Source organism: Vulpes lagopus, chromosome 1 (genome assembly GCF_018345385.1).
Source record: "Vulpes lagopus strain Blue_001 chromosome 1, ASM1834538v1, whole genome shotgun sequence".
NCBI classification, from domain to species: domain Eukaryota; kingdom Metazoa; phylum Chordata; class Mammalia; order Carnivora; family Canidae; genus Vulpes; species Vulpes lagopus.
In genome coordinates, this window is record NC_054824.1 from 68,245,610 (window position 1) to 68,263,124 (window position 17,515).

At 44.0% G+C, this 17,515-nt stretch overlaps 1 protein-coding gene across 2 annotated transcripts; it reads right to left on the reverse strand.

Annotated features, from left to right (window-relative positions):
* Positions 1-467: 467 nt before the first annotated feature.
* LHFPL5 (LHFPL tetraspan subfamily member 5) lies at positions 468-17,214 on the reverse strand. Of its 2 annotated transcripts, XM_041771823.1 has the most exons (4): positions 16,512-17,214; positions 10,368-10,604; positions 4,512-4,538; positions 468-1,002 (listed from the first exon to the last, which is right to left on the reverse strand). In XM_041771823.1, exons 1-3 carry the CDS (start codon positions 16,921-16,923, stop codon positions 4,528-4,530), a joined length of 660 nt encoding a protein of 219 aa, XP_041627757.1. In that variant the 5' UTR covers positions 16,924-17,214; the 3' UTR covers positions 468-1,002; positions 4,512-4,527. The 2 variants fall into 2 exon arrangements, with proteins under 2 accessions (XP_041627757.1, XP_041627751.1); XM_041771817.1 differs by lacking the exons at positions 468-1,002; positions 4,512-4,538 and adding an exon at positions 9,015-9,057.
* Positions 17,215-17,515: the final 301 nt, after the last annotated feature.

Genomic DNA, 17,515 nt, shown 5'->3' on the forward strand with positions numbered 1-17,515 from the left:
CAGCCCAGGAATGAGAAACCTATGGTTTACTGTGTTAGTGACAGCTCTGTGGTCAAGTAACAAGATCCATTACAGTTCATCATTTACCTCCTCTCCTCTCCACCAGCACCCACATCTTAGTGAATGCACACGACCAGGAAAAAAAACACCTGTTCCTCAGGTTTATCCACTGTGAATGATCAACAAAATCTGTTTCTAGGTACCATCCCCTAGGCAGGGAGTAAAGTCCTAAGTTTTTAGATTTTGTGTTCACCCAGTCTTAATAGGACTTCCTGATGGATTCAGGTTCAGAGGCCCCTCCATTCCTTACCCACCCCTGATCATCAATAAGAAAACAAAATGTGGGCAGCCTAGGTGGCTCAGCAGTTTAGCACCGCCTTAGGCTCAGGTCGTGATCCTGGGGTCCCAGGATCGAGTCCCATGTTGGGCTCCCTGCATGGAGCCTGCTTCTCCCTCTGCCTGTGTCTCTGCCTCTGTCTCTCATGAATAAATAAAGAACATCTTTAAAAAAAATGTGAGAAGAAGCAAAGGACCCCCAATACCTCAACCTGAAATGGTCTAGCAGGCTTACAATCACCTCTTTCTCAGCTGCCCTTTTAGAGCTGAGTGGCAGTTTCCAATGTGCGTTTAATGCAGTCTGTCGGAGAATCTGACCTGGGAGGCCCCGATACATGGATTCATTTAGCCCTTTCATTTTACAGAGAAGCTTCTAGAGGGTAAAGTGATCGCTGGTGTAAAGGGGATAAGAAGAGAGCTGGGGCTTGGGGAGAGTACCACCCATTGTCTCTCTGAATATCTTTGATGCGGGTCACTGTAGTTCTGCTTCACTTGTAAGTTTTTTGTCTTGTCTCAGGAGAATGTCAGGTTCTAATCCTATCATGAAAGGCTTCAGAACAAGAACATCAGGCCTATAGTAGCCAAGGACAGGGAAGCATGGAAGGAAAGTTCTTATCTCTGAAGAATTTGATTCCTTAATTTTCCATTGCCAGGGAAATAGATGACCTGTGGTATTAAAAAAAAAAAAAGGCAAGAGTATAAAATTTGACATTTTTTAAAAAGCAAATCAAAACAAAAAAAACTTCCCCTTGTATGTTCACATTTTGATTTAGTTCTACCCAGACATGCACATTTCCTTAATGTATAAGAGAGTATTCAATGTGCCTCAGGTAATAACTTATGTCTCATAAAATGTAAATAAAATGTTGTAAAAAAGAAAAGCCAAAGCAATCTGGGAAGGAACAAAGCTAGAGGCATCACATCATGGCTCCCTGATTTCAAACTATATAACAAAGCTTAAAAGAGTATTGAATTGGCATAAAAACAGACACATCAATCAGTGGAAGAGAGTAGAAAGCCCAGAAATAAACCCCTGCATATCTGGTCAATTTATGACAAAGGAGCCATGAATATACAATGAGGAAAGGACAGTCTCTTCAATAAATGGTGCTGGGGAAACTGGACAACCCCATGCTAAAGAATGAAACTGGACCACTATCCTAAACTATACACAAAAGTTAACTCAAATTGGACTAAAGACTTAAATATAAGACCTGAAACCATAAAACTCCTAGAAGAAAACATAGGCAGTTAGCTCCTTGATGTAGGTCTTGGCAGTGCTTTTTGAATCGGACACCAAAAAAAAAAAAAAAAAAGAATCTGACACCAAAAGCGGAAAAACCATGCAGGACTACACAAAAAGCTCTGCACAGTGAAGGAAACCACCAACAAAATGAAAAGGCAACCTACTGAATAGAAAATATTAGCAAGTCATATATCTGATAAGGGGTTAATATCCAAAATATATAAAGAGCTCATTTAAGTTAGTAGCAAGAAAACAATCTAATTTAAAAATGGGCAAAGGAGGGCAGCCCCAGTGACACAGCGGTTTAGCGCCACCTGCAGCCCAGGGCGTGATCCTGGAGACCCTGGATCGAGTCCCATGTCAGGCTTTTTGCATGGTGCCTGCTTCTCTCTGCCTGAGTCTCTGCCTCTCTCTCTCTCTTTCTCTCTCTCTGAATAAATAAATAAAGTCTTTAAAAAAATAAACCTATGATCCATTAGAAAAAAATGGGCAAAGGATATGAATAAACGTTTTCCCAAAGAAGACATATATCTTCTTCATGGCCAACAGGCACATGAAAAAATGTTCAACTATTAGGGAAATGTAAATCAAAACCACAGTGAGAGGGGACCTCACACATGTTAAAATGGCTGTTATCAGACAAGAAATAAGTGTTGGTGAGGTTGTGGAGAAAAGAGAACCTTTGTGCAGTGTTAGTGGGAATATAAATTGGTGCAGCCACCATGAAAAATAATATGGAGGTTCCTCAACAGATTAAAAATAGAGCTACCATATTGTCCAGCAATTCCACTTTAGGGTATCTATCCAAAGAAAACAAAAACAGTAACTCAAAAAGATACACACACTTCCATGTTCATCACAGCATTATTTATAACCTAAGTGTCAACAGATGAATAGATTTAAAAATTGTGCTATATATACACAATAGAATATTACTCAGCCAAAGACAAATACTACATATACTCTCATATGTGGAATCCTGAAAGGTACACACACACACAACAACAATAACAAACATATGGACAGTGGGGTGTGAGAAATGGGTGAACTGTTTTTTTAAAATACATTGTTCAGGGGCACCTGGATGGCTCAGTCGGTTAAGCGTTCACCTTCAGCTCAGGTCCCAGGATCGAGCCTCTCATTGGGCTCCCTGCTCAGGGGGGCCTCTGCTTCTCCCTCTACCTCTCTCTCTACTCCTCCCCCTGCTCATGCTCACTCTCTCTCTCTCTCTCTCTCCTCTTTCTCAAATAAAATCTTTAAATACATTGTTCAGATTTTTTTTCTAAAGATTGTATTTATTTATCCATGAGAGACACGGAGAGAGAGAGAGCCAGAGACAGGCTGAGGGAGAAACAGGCTCCCTGCAGGGAGCCCAATGTGGGGACTCCATCGCAATCGCCAACTGAGGATCACGACCTGAGCCGAAGGCAGATGCTCAATTGCTGAACCATCCAGGCGTCCCCATTATTCAGATTTTTTGAAAGAGTGCAAAAAGAAAAAAGTGTGGTTACCTTTGATTCAGTCATTTCAATCCAAGATTTATCAGCAGAAGCAAAAAGTTATTATCTGTGAGAAAAATCCTAAATGGGTAATAACCAAGGTCTAGTTTAGCAATTAAATGGTGTACCAGTGCTGTGGAGTTGGTGGCTTTTAAAAACTTTAATAACGGGGGTACCTGGCTGGCTCTGTTGATTGAGCATGCAACTCTTTATTTTGGGGTTGTGAGCTCAAGCCCCACATTGGGCACAGAAATTACTTAAAAATAAAATCTTTGGGTCGCCTGGGTGGCTCAGTGGTTGAGCTTCTGCCATCAGCTCAGGTCGTGATCCAGGATCCTGGGATCAAGTCCCGCATTAGGCTCCCCACAGGGAGCCTGCTTCTCCCTCTGACTGTGTCTCTGCCTCTCTTTATGTGTCTCTCAAGAATAAATAATATCTTTAAATAAATAAAATCTTTAAAAAATACTTAGTAATGAACATTGATAAGAGATGTGAAAATGTTCATGCTCTAATAGTCTAATAGTTTGCTACTCAAACTGTAACCATTATGAGAAGCAGGTTAGAAACACAGTGTCTGTGGCCCCACTTCAACTGAATCAGAAGCTGCATTTTAACAAGACCCCTGGTGGCTTGTATGCATATTAAAGTTTAAGAATCATCTAATAAATATGCAGGAGGAGAGCAATACTAATTTACATTTATTCAGAAAAGTATATGTGGTCAAGGATTGGAAGGTACTTTGCAAAAATTAAAATAGCTGAAATGCAGATAATCCCTCCTCCCCAAAGTGCCTGGCCTGCTGGAGGTCCTCATTAAGTGGCAGCATCTGGAAGGTGATACTATGATGAGTTTTTTTTAAATGTGTTCCTTAATATTCCATATTTTGGAAACTTAAAAGACAATAAGGAAATTGATATGTTGTGCTTTCCTTTTCAACCAGACATTAAAACTGGTTACATCATATTTTTCTTTTTGCCTCAGCTATCAAGAAGCATAAAGCTAAATTTAATACTCAACACAGTATTTCTATTAGCCTAGCTTTCGGGAATATTTGTTTTTCTCTGTGACTTTTATTTTTTATTTTACTAAGTTTTCTATTATGTTTCTTACAAACCACTGAAAATCTTCCTGAAAATAAAGGCCCAAATTAGAATAATGACTTCTAAACAGTCTGTTCTTTTTTGCCAGGCTCCAGAGAAAGATGAGTTTATGAAACTACCTGCCTGTTTTAAATTATTTCTTCCTGTTCTTTTTCCCCTTCTGGAGACAGAAGTAGAACAAGAGGGTCTCAGATGCCAGTGAGCCCCTGCCAGAGTCCTTGTTCCTCTCCCCAGCCCCACCAGCCATCCAGCCCGATGAGTCAGTAAGCAAACAGGGAGGCCACAGCCCTTGCAAAAGCACGAAGACCACCCAACAATGGAATTACTCACCAACCCTTCAGCTGCTTCAGACTTCCTCTGCAAGGAAAGAGAACATCATTTGTTTACAACCAAGCCTTGTTTTCAGGATAACTCCCTCTCCCTCTCCAAACTAGATCAGATTTCTTTCATTCACTCTCAAAAAGCCTTGCTGGGTTTTTTTCTTCATAATGTTCATCAGCTTGTGATTGCCTGTGGTGTCCCTTATCAGATGGGAAGGTCCAATTAGACTTCTTCCCTCAATCCTGTACCCCCAGTGCCTGAACCTGTCAGTGGTGGTGGGCACATGGAGTGCAGGGGCTGTTACTGGGTGGGCAGATGGATGGTGTGAAAAGTTGGAGATGCTGGAAGGACAGGAAGGGGAGAGAACTAATATTTATGAATCACCTGTATAGCATGCAGGCACTGTTAGTACTTTATACACACTATCTAATCCCTCACACTGTCTTTTTTTTTTTTTATTGAGGTATAACTTACTAACTATAAAATTTACTAACTATAAAATTTACTCATTTAAAGTGTACAGCTTGGTGGGTTGTCAGTATAATCACCGAGTTGTGCAACCACCACTGCTATCCAATTCTAGAACATTTCCATCGCCCCAAAGAGAAACCTATTATCAATCACTCCCTGTTTCCCCCTCTTTACAGCTCTGGACAACTACTGCAATCTACATTCTTTCTTTACGGATCTGCCTATTCTGAACACTTTATATAAATGGGACCATACAACATATGGTCTTTTGTGTATGGCTCCTCTCACAATGTCTTCAAGGTTCATCCATATGGTAGCACTTAGGAGCACTTCATTCCTTTTTATTTATTTATTATTATTATTTTTTAAAGATTTTATTTATTCATGAGAGACACACAGAGAGAGAGAGAGAGAGGCAGAGGGAGAAGCAGGCTCCATACAGGGAGCCTGACATGGAACTCGATCCTGGCTCTCCAGGATCATGCCCTGGGCAGAAGGCGGCGCTAAACCGCTGAGCCACCTGGGCTGCCCCTCTTCTTTCCTTTTTAAAGCTAAATAATATTCCACTGGGCGGATATACACATATCGTCTACCCAAGTCATCAGTTGATGCATATTTGGGTTGTTTCCACTTTTTGGCTATTAGGCTGCTATGACCATTTGTATACAAGTTGTAGTACAAACATATTTTCAATTTTCTTGCATATACATTTAGGAGTAAATTATATCTACATATCTAGTCACATGGTAACTCTATGTTTAACCATTTGAGGAACTGCCCTTCTGTTTTCCACAGCAACTGCATGATTTTGCATTTTCACTAGCAGCATATGAGAGTTCCAATTTCCCCACGTGCCCACCAATACCTGTTATTGTTCATCTTTTTTATTGACTATCCTGTGAAATAGCTCACTGGGGTTTTGATTTGCATTCTCCTGATGACTAGTGACGAAGACTGTCTTTTCATATGCTTATTTGGATGCCTTCCATGGAGAAATGTCTGTTCAAATCGTTTGCCCACTTTAAAAATTGGGTTATTTATATTTTTTACTTCTTAAGTTGTAGGAGTTCTTAATATATTCTGGATACTAGAATCATGATTTGCAAGTATTTTCTCCCAATCTTTGGATTGTCTTTTCACTTTCTGGTTGGTAATCTTTAAAGTTTTTGTTTTTCAGGCAGCCCTAGTGGCGTGGCGGTTTAGCACTGCCTGCAGCCTGGGGTGTGATCCTGGAGACCTGGGATTGAGTCCTGCATTGGGCTCCCTGCATGGAGCCTGCTTCTCCCTCTGCCTGTGTCTCTGCCTCTCTCTGTGTGTCTCTGTGAATAAATAAATAAGATCTTTAAAAAAAAAAAAAGGATTTAAAAAAATAAAGTTTTTGTTTTTCATGAAATCCAATTTATTTATATTTTTCCTTTAGTTGTTTGTGTATTAGGTATCACTTCTAAGAAACCTCTGCCTAATCTAGGATCACAAAGATTTATACCTTTGCTTTCTTCTAAGATTTTTATAATTTTACATCTTACATTTAGGTCTTTGATCCATTCTGAGTTTTTATATACATCGTGAGGTGGCTATGTAGTCCAACTTCATTCTTTTGCATGTGGTTGTTCCAGCACCATTTATTGAAAACAGTATTCTTTTCCTTCACTGAGTGGTCTTGGCATCTTTGTTGAAAATCAATTTGCCCTGGGGCATCTGGGTGGCTCAGTGGTTGAGGGTCTGCCTTTGCCTCCAGGTATGATCTCCCAGGTCCTGGGATCGAGTTCTACATCAAGCTCCCCACAGGGAGCCTGCTTCTCCCTCTGCCTATGTCTGCCTCTCTCTGTGTGTGTGTCTCTCATGAATAAATAAAATAAGAAAAGAAAAAAGAAAAGAAAAGAAAAGAAAAGAAAAGAAAAGAAAAGAAAAGAAGGAAAGAAAGAGAAAAAGAAAGAAAGAAAGAAAGAAAGAAGAAAAAAGAAAGAAAAAAGGAAAGAAAGAAAAAAGAAAGAAAGAAAGAAAGAAAGAAAGAAAGAAAGAAAGAAAGAAAGAAAGAAAGAAAAAAAAAAGAAAATTTGTCATAGATGCTTGGCTTTATTTCTGGAATCTCCATTTTATTCCATTGATCTGTATGTCTGTCCTCATACCAGTACCACACCATCTTGATTACTGTAGCTTTGTAGTAAGTTTCAAAATCAGGACATGAGTGTCCTCCAATCTCTTTCTTCTTTGTGATTGTTTTGGCTATTCTGGGTCCCTTGCATTTCCATTTTAGGATCAGCTTATCAATTTCTGCAAAAAACCAACTGAGATTTTGGTAAGGATTGCCTTGAATCTGTAGATCAGTTTGGGGAGCACTGCCATCTTGATATATTAAGTTTTCTGATCAATAAACATGGATGTTTCCATCTATTTAGGCCTTTAATAACTTCCAACAATGTTTTTTAATTTTCATGTATAAATCTTACATTTCTTTTGTTAAATTTATTTATACATATTTTATTCTTTTTTATGCTATTATAAATGAAATTGTTTTAATGTCATGTTCAGATTGTTCATTGCTAGTGTATACACATGCAATAGATTCTTGTATATTGCTTATATCTTGCAACTTTGCTGGTGTTATATATTAGCTTTAATAGATTTTTAGTGGATTATTTAGGATTTCCATGTGCAAAATCATGTCATCTGCTAATAGAGATAGTTATACTTCTTCCTCTCCAAACTGGATTTCTTTTCTTTCTTTTTCTTGCCTAATTGCCCTGGCTATAACCTCCAGTACAGTCTTCAACAGCAGTGACAAGAGCAGATATCCTTATCTTGTTGCTGAGCCTTATCTTGTTCATGATTTTTTGAAGTAGGTATTTTTTACAAATGAGGAGAAACCTGCCACCTATCTCTTTCCATAAAAATGAGGCTCAGATGAGGAAGCTGAGACTCAGAGAAGTTCATTAATCTCTGCAAAGTCACAGTTAGATAACAGTGGAGCCCAAATTTTAAATCCAGGTCTGACTCCAAAGCCCACACTCATTCTCCTCTGCCTCCTTAACTCTTAAAGAGTGGATCAGCAACTCTGTACTTGTGCAAGGCTTCATTCCTGCTTTCATTGTTTCGCTCATGCCACACACTAATGGAGGTAACAGAGCAGGAGTTGGTGTCGCCCTTTTTACCTTGAAGAAAGTGACTTGGAAGAACTGGGATTCAAACTCTGCTTTCCTGATTCAATTCTGTGCTTTGACAGAGGCAATAACTACTTCACTGAATAGTTAGATGTATTCAGAAAGGTTATGTGGGTATTTTCTAACATATAATAAACAAAAAGGATGAATTAAATCCTGCATGATAGTGAAGAAACTAAAATATGGAGAGAAAAAAATCTGAAAAGATTGAAAACAGGTCGAGGGGATATGAAAGGAGAAAGGGAAGGAGAGGAGAGCTAACTGACATGATTTGTAAAGAAAAGTGTCAAATGGACAAAACCATCTCTTCATAAGAAAGCACTTTAAAGAGGCGGTGGGGGGGGGGGGCGACACCTGGATGGCTCAGTTGGTTGAGCATCTGCCTTTGGATCAGGTCATGATCCCAGGGTCCTAAGATGGAGCCTCACATCGGGCTCCCTGATGAGCAGGGAACTTATCCCTCTCCCTCTGCTGCTCCCCCTCCTTGGGCTTTCTCTCTGTCACATAAATAAAATCTTTTCAAAAATAAAATAAGATTTTAAAAGAAAGCACTTTTTTTTTTTTTAAAGATTTTTTATTTATCTATTCATGAGAGACACACACAGAGAGAGGCAGAGGCACAGGCAGAGGGAGAAGCAGGCTCCACGCAGGGAGCCCGATGCGGGACTTGATACTGGGTCTCCAGGACCACACCCTGGGCCCAAGGCGGCGCTAAACCGCTGAGCCACCTGGGCTGCCCAAAGAAAGGACTTTAAAGGGAGTTATGTGGGGATGCCTGGGTGGCTCAGTCAGTTAAGTAGCTCTCTCCTCTGTAGACCCTGACTCTTGATCTCAGTTGAGGTCTTGATCTCAGGGTTGTGAGCGAAACAGGTGAATGAATGGATAATGTCAATGAAATTTCTTTCCAGCTGAAAGAATCCCCTCTGAAAAGGAAAGAATGCAAATGAGCTACATAAAGGTGTTCTCTGCTGGGTCCAGACAGATTTAAGGCTGGCCCTGCCTTGAGGATGAGAGCTAAATAAAATGCCTCCAGCAGCTCCTGCTGAAGCCTTTCTGGAAAACCCTCCATCACTGGAGAAAGTGCTGGTTGTGCAGCTTGCTGCTGGACTCACCACCTCCAACCTGTCCTCACAGGATTGCTATGCAGCTTAAATAAAAATGTTTCCTATGAACAAACCTTACATCATTCCTGCACATGGAAAAGGCTTGGTAAATACTAGTTCCATTTCCCTTCCCTTTATGGGGTTTTCAAGGGACCCAGGCTTTGAGTATCCCCAGAACCTAGAAGCTATAGGCACCTCCTACAATGGAAAGATACCTCTCTTTTCTCTCCTCCTTGGCCCAGCTCATTCTAATAATTTGCTTTTCATCTTTAACCACTTAGCTTAGGTGTGGGAGTCACTCTTCTATTTACAAAGAAGGGTGAGATGTTTGATTACTTCCTTATGGAGAAGTGGGCCCTGGGCTGAGCCAGAGAAGCCCAGAGTTCCGGGCTCTTTGCACCACCTTTCTGTGTACTTCTGGGTAGGTCTCCCTTCCGGGCTTTAAGTTCCTCATCTGGGAAGGGTCCTTGGTCATGGGGTCGAGGGGGCAAGGGAGTTTGCCTCTTTCTTCTAGTTCAGGTCAATGGGGTGAAGACAACTTTGGGGAAAGGAGACTGGAGAGGTCTCTGCATGGAGCCTGCTTTTCTCTATGCCTGTGTCTCTACCTCTTTCTCTCCGTGTGTCTCTCATGAATAAAAAAATAAAGTCTTTAAAGAATTTTTAAAAAAATGAAACAGAGAACCCCAAAGCTACTTTAACTCAAGGGAGCACCCACCATCTGCACTCCACAAGCTGTCACATCTGCCCCCAACCTGCCTTTCTCCTCTAGCCCCCACAACTCAGCCCTCTGCTAACCTGTTGTTCCTCTCTCTGCACTGAGCAAACTCCCAGTGAACTTTAAGACCCAGTCAGTGCTGCCTTCTTTAGGAGGCCATACCTACCTCCCCAGGCTGGACCAGGGTTCTCTCCTCTGTAGACCCTGACAGGAGTGAGGGCATGAAGGAGACAGAAAGACACTCTTCTATCACAGACAGCTGCTGTCATCACCTCATCACCTGCTGGCTTGCAAACCCCCACTGGCCATTGGCCTCTGGAATAAGGGCATGTCTGATTGGTCTTGGTGTCCCCAACCCTTGGCGAAGGACCAATGGCTGAAAGGAAGCCCCACCTCCTTGGGGGATGAGAGTTACCTTTTCCATCTGCCTTGTAGTCATCCGGGAGGAGCTTGTCCTGCCGGTAGCCCAGCACAAAGGCCAGGAAGGAGAGGATGAGGGCATCTCCGATGCTGAGGATGGCCAGCATGAAGGCCCAGCGGATGGTGCACTGGCCCAGTGTATACTTGCCCGTCTGCTCCCCACACATGCGCCGCACCTCACTTGAGTCCCAACCATCTGGGTAGACCAGGCAGCCAATCATCAGGCCTGTGGCTGAGAGGGCAGCAGGGGGTGCAGATGCTGTCAGACTGGGTATGCTCTGCCTGCTACCTCCCACCCTGCACTGCTGACATCTTGTCACCTCCCTTCTCCTGGTGTTAACAGCCTGTGACATATGGGGCCGCTCCTATCATCACTCTTGTAGAACACGTGGTAGAAAATTGAAGATCCAAGAACTAAAGTCAATTGTCCTTGGTCATGGGTAGAGGCACAAAACAGAGCTCCTCAGTAGAGCCTGCCATGGCACCAAGTGGTCCTACTAGGCCCTCAGCCACGCCCCACACTGTGGACTTGCAGGGTAGCATCGGCTACCCTGGCTTCAAACCCTGCCAAAATCTGGTCCCAGCCCAGAGAACTCATCACTCCTAGATGAATATTTCTTCATACTCCAATAGCTCTGAAATAAGTATAATAAGAAAGTTTCAGGCCATCATTTGATTAGAAGTATTTTTCCTGGGCATCTGGGTGGTTCAGTTGGTGAAGCATCTGACTCTTGATATCAGCTCAGGTCTTAATCTCAGGGTTGCAAGTTCAAGTCCCACATTCTGCTATTTAAGAAAAAAAAAAAGTATTTTTCCGCCTTACAGCACATACAATAATGGCATGTTCTACAACTTGGGAATCTTAGATTTAATGAATACACAAAAATTTCCAGCCCATCTCTGGCTTCTTCCTTCATGAACTTTTCATTCAAGCAAATAGGCCTCTTCAAGCCCTACTTAGTAGAGTTCAGTGCAGTTGCTAACCCTTCCCTGAATTTAAGAATCTCTAATATTTATTTAAAATGCTGATTTCCAGGGAAGCCCAGGTGGCTCAGTGGTTTAGCGCCACCTTCAGCCCAGGGTGTGATCCTGGAGACCCGGGATCAAGTCCCACATCGGGCTCCCTGCATGGAGCCTGCTTCTCCCTCTGCCTGTGTCTTTGCCTCTCTCTCTCTCTCTCTCTCTCTTTCTCTGTGTCTCTCATGAATAAATAAATAAAATATTTAAAAATAAAATAAAATAAAATAAAATGCTGATTTCCAGAGCTCAAAAATCCCTGTTTTTAAAACATTCTTTCAGGGGAGCCGGGGTGGCTCAGCAGTTTAGTGCCGCCTTCAGCCCAGGGCCTGATCCTGGAGACCCGGGATCGAGTCCCACGTCGGGCTCCCTGCGTGGAGCCTGCTTCTCTCTCTGCCTGTGTCTCTGCCTCTCTCTCTCTCTCTCTCTGTGTCTCTCATAAATAAAGAAATAAAATCTAAAAAAAAATAAGAAAATAAAAATAAAACATTCTTTCAGGTAATTCTCTCAATAGGAAAAGCGGGGAAACACTAGCAAAGTCAGCCTGGATTCTAACTCCAGCTCTTTGCTAACTAACTGCGTGGGTCAGAGCAAGCCACTTGAGATTTTTGGGCCTCAGTTTCCTCATCTATAAATTAGGAATATGAATAGTCCCTACTCATTTGGATTGTAGTAAGGTTCAAATGGGTTAATAATGGAAAAGTGCTTGGCACATACTTAGTACGTCATGAGTGTTAGCTACGATTATCCCATCCTGTGTGTTCATTGACTTAGTATTTACAGCCAAAAATGTAATTTTCCCTACCTTCTCTTCACTTCTCCCATGCCCTCCCACCAATGACCATCCCACCTCAGCTGCACAGGTAGGTGACATAATCGTGGAATGTGACCAAGGCAACCCAAGGACCACCACCATGTAGGCAAGGGGTGCCTTCCATGATCTGTGCTACTTTCCCATCCTGATCCTCCTTCCACAGGCCTGAGGCTCTCTAGTTCCAAGGTTGTACCCTACCCAGGAGCACCTAAGAAGAACCTCACAAGTTCTTCTTTGTTACCTACCTTGAGCTCAGCTTCTGCTTGCAAGGAAGGTCGGCAAATCAAATGAACGTACAGTAAAATATAAAGATCAGGATCCCACCTCCTCACCTAAATGTATATCAACTCTCCTTTGATTTTATACAGGACAAGCTTACTTATATAGTTCTCTTATAGGTCACAAAATACTTCCCATACCATTTCTCTCTTGATTCTGACAACAGCTCTGTGAAGTAGGCCATGTATTAATATCCCATTTTACAGATTAGAAAACTGAAGTCTCAGAGAAACCAAGTGAGTTGCCCAGTCATCCAGCTAGAGCAGAGCCAACACCTGAACTCATGGATCCTGACTTTTTTGACCCCAAAATTAATTCCCTCAACTCCCAGACACACTTCTCCAAAGAGCTGAATGTATTTAGTGCTGACATTTCATACCTAGTGACAAAATGAGAAGTGTTTCAGGTATATACCTAGGGAAGGAGAGCAGGAACCCTCCCAGAGCTCTTTGGTAAAACCTATGTCCTTCCCCAGTTAGTGTAAGACCTGTGCTTTGGTGACTAGCATGGCCCTTACCTTAACCGTGGTGGGAGAGGGAACAGGTCAATGTGGAAAGAAGTCTCCCTTATGGACTTTCCATTCTCCCCATCTCCTCCCCTAGGCCCCATTCTCCTTCCATAGCATCTCTGGAAAATATCCCAGGGCCTCTAACCTGGAAGCAACCCTCTAGGGAAGCACCTGACCCAGGCACCTGGACACACGGTAGGGGTCAACCCTATTTATAGTGTCTCAGGGCTCTAAGGGGAGGCCAGCATGCTATTCCCGTGCAAGTTTTCCTACCCTTTCTGATTTCCAGTCTCTCATCTGTAAAATAATGAGATAATAATGCCTGACTCATAACAGAATTATGAGGATTAAGTGTGGTCATATAGAGAAAATGCTCAGTGCAGCATCTGATTCATAGCGAGCAGCCAGTTACTGCCATTTGTTGCAATTATTATTGGCACTAAAGTCAAATGGAAGCAGCTTCAGTGGATGTGCATGGCATTAGAAATATTTGTTCACAAATATTTCAGGTACATAGTAGGATTATACTTCCTTGGTCTCCTCTTTTCAAGTTAGGCAAGGCCATAAGACTTCCCTTAGACAACAAAATATGAGCAGAAATGTAGAGTGTTTAACTGCTGGGGAGAGACCTTCCAGAGCTCCCTTTCACTCTGCAATGATGAAAGCTGGTTGACACCTGATATTATATCAGCCAGGGTTCCAGGAGAGAACTGTGAGAGCACTGATCCTCAGTGAGTATGTACCACAAGCAAAAAATAAACTTTTGTTTTAAGACACTTAGATTTAGGAGTTGTTACCTCACCTATCCTAACTGATAAAGTTGCTTTTGAGTTTTTCACAGCTACTGAGCACCTACTATGTGACAAGCACTGTAGAAGGTGTTTTATATGCCTTATACATCCCATCCTCACAGAACCTTGTGATAGGAGGTACGTTGCTACATTCTTACAGAGGAGGTTACCAAGACTCAGAAAGACATGCAACTTGCCCTACCTATGTTTCTAGGAGCTAGAACCACACACAGTTTACAACTGGCATCCAGAAGCTAAATTAACATTGTTAAACTATAGCCTCACACTGCCCCAGTTTTCTATCCTCTTTCCTTTCTCCTGTCCCTTTCCCTGATCTCAGGTTTCTTGATTAAACTAACTGGTTGAGACATCTTCAAATGGATGCATGTCCCAGTTGCTGTCTGCAGAGCACATGCGCTCTTCGTCCCTCCCTTTGGCTCATCTTCCATTCCCCTACACCAAAGAATGGAACATGACACCACCTTCGCTCTCCCCTGACATAAATGTTTCATAGGATGGCATCTGGCCACTTCTGCTATCAGTGTCTCCAGCTCCATGACATAGAGTCTAATTCAAATGGCCTGATGATGCCTCCCCCACCCAAACTCTCCCAGGCACTGCCTGTTCAGCAAATAGCACCTGTTGCAGGAGGTTGTGGGAGGGGGCAGTGTGGAGAATGAAAGGAATGGTTGTGGTTCCAGCATTCCATAGTTCTGATATGGAGGGCCAGCTGGTAAGCATGCCAGTTTGTCACAAAACTGGTAAATCTTCATTCCCCTTCCTTCTCCCCACTGCCCACCAAGATTAACCTCAGCCCTGCCCCAGCCCCTCCCTCATCATATAGAGACCAGAGGAGAGGGAGATGGTGGACAGATTGGGGAGGCAGCTCTGGAGCCAAGTCAGTAGCCTGAGTACAAGATTCGGAATCAAAGGTCCTGTCCATTTGCTAAAAGACAAGTTACCCACGAAGAGCCTTATCTATAAAATAAGAGGATATATATAAATATAAAATAAAATAAATCCCTCCCTAGGTAGGGATGGGGCTCTTCTTTTTTTTTTTAAATTTTTATTTATTTATGATAGTCACAGAGAGAGAGAGAGGCAGAGACACAGGCAGAGGGAGGAGCAGGCTCCATGCACCGGGAGCCCGACGTGGGATTCGATCCCGGGTCTCCAGGATCGCGCCCTGGGCCAAAGGCAGGCGCTAAACCGCTGTGCCACCCAGGGATCCCCCCTTTTTTGGGGGGGGGATGGGGCTCTTCTAGATGAGATATATGAAAGTGCTTTGTAAGTCATTATGCTTACATAAATATGTGGCTTCCATAAAAATATCTTTGGAACACATCTAGTTTCCTGGAACCCACTGCTTTAGTTCCCCTTGGTCCTTAGTTGCCAGTTGCTCTGCTATAGTCTTGGTCAAGTCTTTTCCTCTTTCTTAGCCCCAGATTCCTCATCTGTAGCGGGGGGGGGGGGGATACCCACAGCTCTCTGGGGTCCCCTCCAACTCTGACAGAGTATTGAGTCTATGTGTTTGGTTGTCTGCGATTCTGATCCTGGCATCATTCCCCCTATTGTGGATAATGCTGCTTCTCATTCTAACCAACGATGTCAAGATGGTTTTCTTTGGAGTCTGCAGTCTCACCACTGCTCCTGGACATCTCCCTAGCATGGGCAGTCTGTGCATGACCTTGGAGTAGAAAGGGACCAAGGGCTACAGGGCAAGGCCTTGGGCCATCTCTTTCTGGGCTTTAGAGGAGAACAGAACCAGCTGACCCAAAGACTGAGAGGGCTGCCTGGGCCAGGAACAAGAAAAAGGGGCAGGGAAGGCCTTGCCTCTGGGCACCATAAGTAGCTACCAATCCCACATAGTTTTAAAAGACTCTAGCCACCACCCAACTGCCCCATCACAAAATATCACTGTCATTTATTGCCTCAAGTATGGCAACTGATAACTAGGGAATAAAGCTTTTCACTCCACCGAGAAAGAGGGAACTTAATGCAAATTTCTATGGGAAAGGTCACAGCATAACACTCCAAATCAATGACTGACTTTAGAATCTCCCTGAGAACAATTGGGGTGGGAGGGAAGGATTGAAGGCAGGGATCTGGGGATACTTAAAGAAGAAAGAACAAATGCCCAGAAGTGGAAGATAGAGCTGTCTAGGATGTACTTTACTTATTTTGCCCTGGGTTGGATACTATTCCCACAGGGCCAACAATGGAGGCTTCCTTCTTTTTCCTTCCCAGAGCAACAACAGCCTCTGATGTGGTGGCCTGGGAGTCAGGACACCTTCTATCAACTATCTGTGTGTTCTTGGGCTAGTCACTTTCTCTCTCTGGACCTCAGTTCTCATCTGCAAGATGAGAGGGTTGAACAATTTGACCTCAACCATCCTTTTGGTCTTAGCCATTCTAAAATTTTCTACTCCTCAGAAGCTTCGGCAGAGCATAGAGTAGAACTGGGTTAAAGAAGAATAGCTAAAGGGTACCTGGCTAGCTCAGTCAGTGAAGCCAGTGACTCTCGATCTTGGGGTTGCAGGTTTGAGCCCCATGTCGGGTATAGAGAGTACTAAAAAAATAAATAAATAAATCTTTGAAAAAAAAAATAGAATTAAACTAAATGAGAACGACTGGGTAAGAGACCCAGAGGCTTCACAGAGGATGGAATGGTGCAGCTTACCCTATAGCCTGAAGTGGGCCCCTGCTTGCCCTCCCATTAATCCTGCTCACCTGCAGCCAGCTGCATCCATGCGCAGATCTTGTAGACAGTGGCTGTGTTGCAGACGAAAAAGAGGCTAAAGCAGATGATGGAGCCAATGATGAGGAACATGGCCAAGGCCACAAAAAACATGGCAGTCTTGAAGGCTCTAGAGGGAATGGAGGAGAAGTCCAGTGGGCCACCCTTGCAGATGAGTTCAGAGGACAGCACGTTGCCCACACAGTAGGAGAAGAGTCCAAAATAGCCTGCCTGAGGTGTGTTAACACTGTCACCGATCCAGTAGGGCTGGATGAAGAGGGCCATGACCAGTACGGAGAAGCAGATGGTGAGTGTGCCCCACATCACACCCACAGCCCTCGAGTTGCGCACATAGTTGGTATGGTAGATCTTGGCCGCCTCCTGGGCAGGCAGCAACTTCACCATGGTGAGGCTGTAGGCCCTGGGCTGGAATCCTGGGGGCTGTAAGCCAGGGGCTTTGCAGATGGAGGCCTAGAAGTGGGTCACTCCTAAGCCGAGTTTGGGGAGGAGGCTGGGGGGGTGCAAGGTGGGGGTCCCTGCAAGGTAGAAGAAAGAGAATTAGGAAATAAGACAAGGAAGACAACCTTGGTTTCTTTGGAGGAAGCTTGTCCAGATGCCTTTGTCCGCTCCAGCCGGGCTGTCTCCGTGTCCTGCCTCCTCTCCTGCCCGCCAGGGTCTCAGGCCTACTGGCGCCGCCCTGCCCCCCGCCCCCCTTTCCAGCTCCGAGCTCCAGAGAGCTCCGCCCCTCCGCCGCCGCGCGGCCCCTCCTTGCTCCCTCCTGCGAGAGCGCGGCTTCAGCACCGCGGCCAGCGCTCGGGACTCGGGCCGGGGGAGGGAGTGGAAACCCAGGACCCGGCCTGGGGAGACGCCGCCCGCCCACCACGCACTCCCGCCACGGGGAACGGAGACTCCTCTTCACCCGCCCGAGCCGGGGGTGGGGGATGGAGGGGGGGGGGACACACAAAAATTGGAAGGGGAGGGTTGCGACTGTCACATT

Bases quoted from the DNA above. Each gene is read 5' to 3' on its own strand.
- LHFPL5 (XM_041771817.1), bottom strand. From the start codon at position 16,923: ATGGTGAAGTTGCTGCCTGCCCAGGAGGCGGCCAAGATCTACCATACC. The intron at 10,605-16,511 runs GTGAGCAGGATT...CTGCCCTCTCAG, and splicing joins ATGGATGCAGCTGGCTGCAG to CCACAGGCCTGATGATTGGC. The intron at 9,058-10,367 runs GTAACTCTCATC...TTTCCTTTTCAG, and splicing joins CTACAAGGCAGATGGAAAAG to AGGGGATTCTTTCAGCTGGA.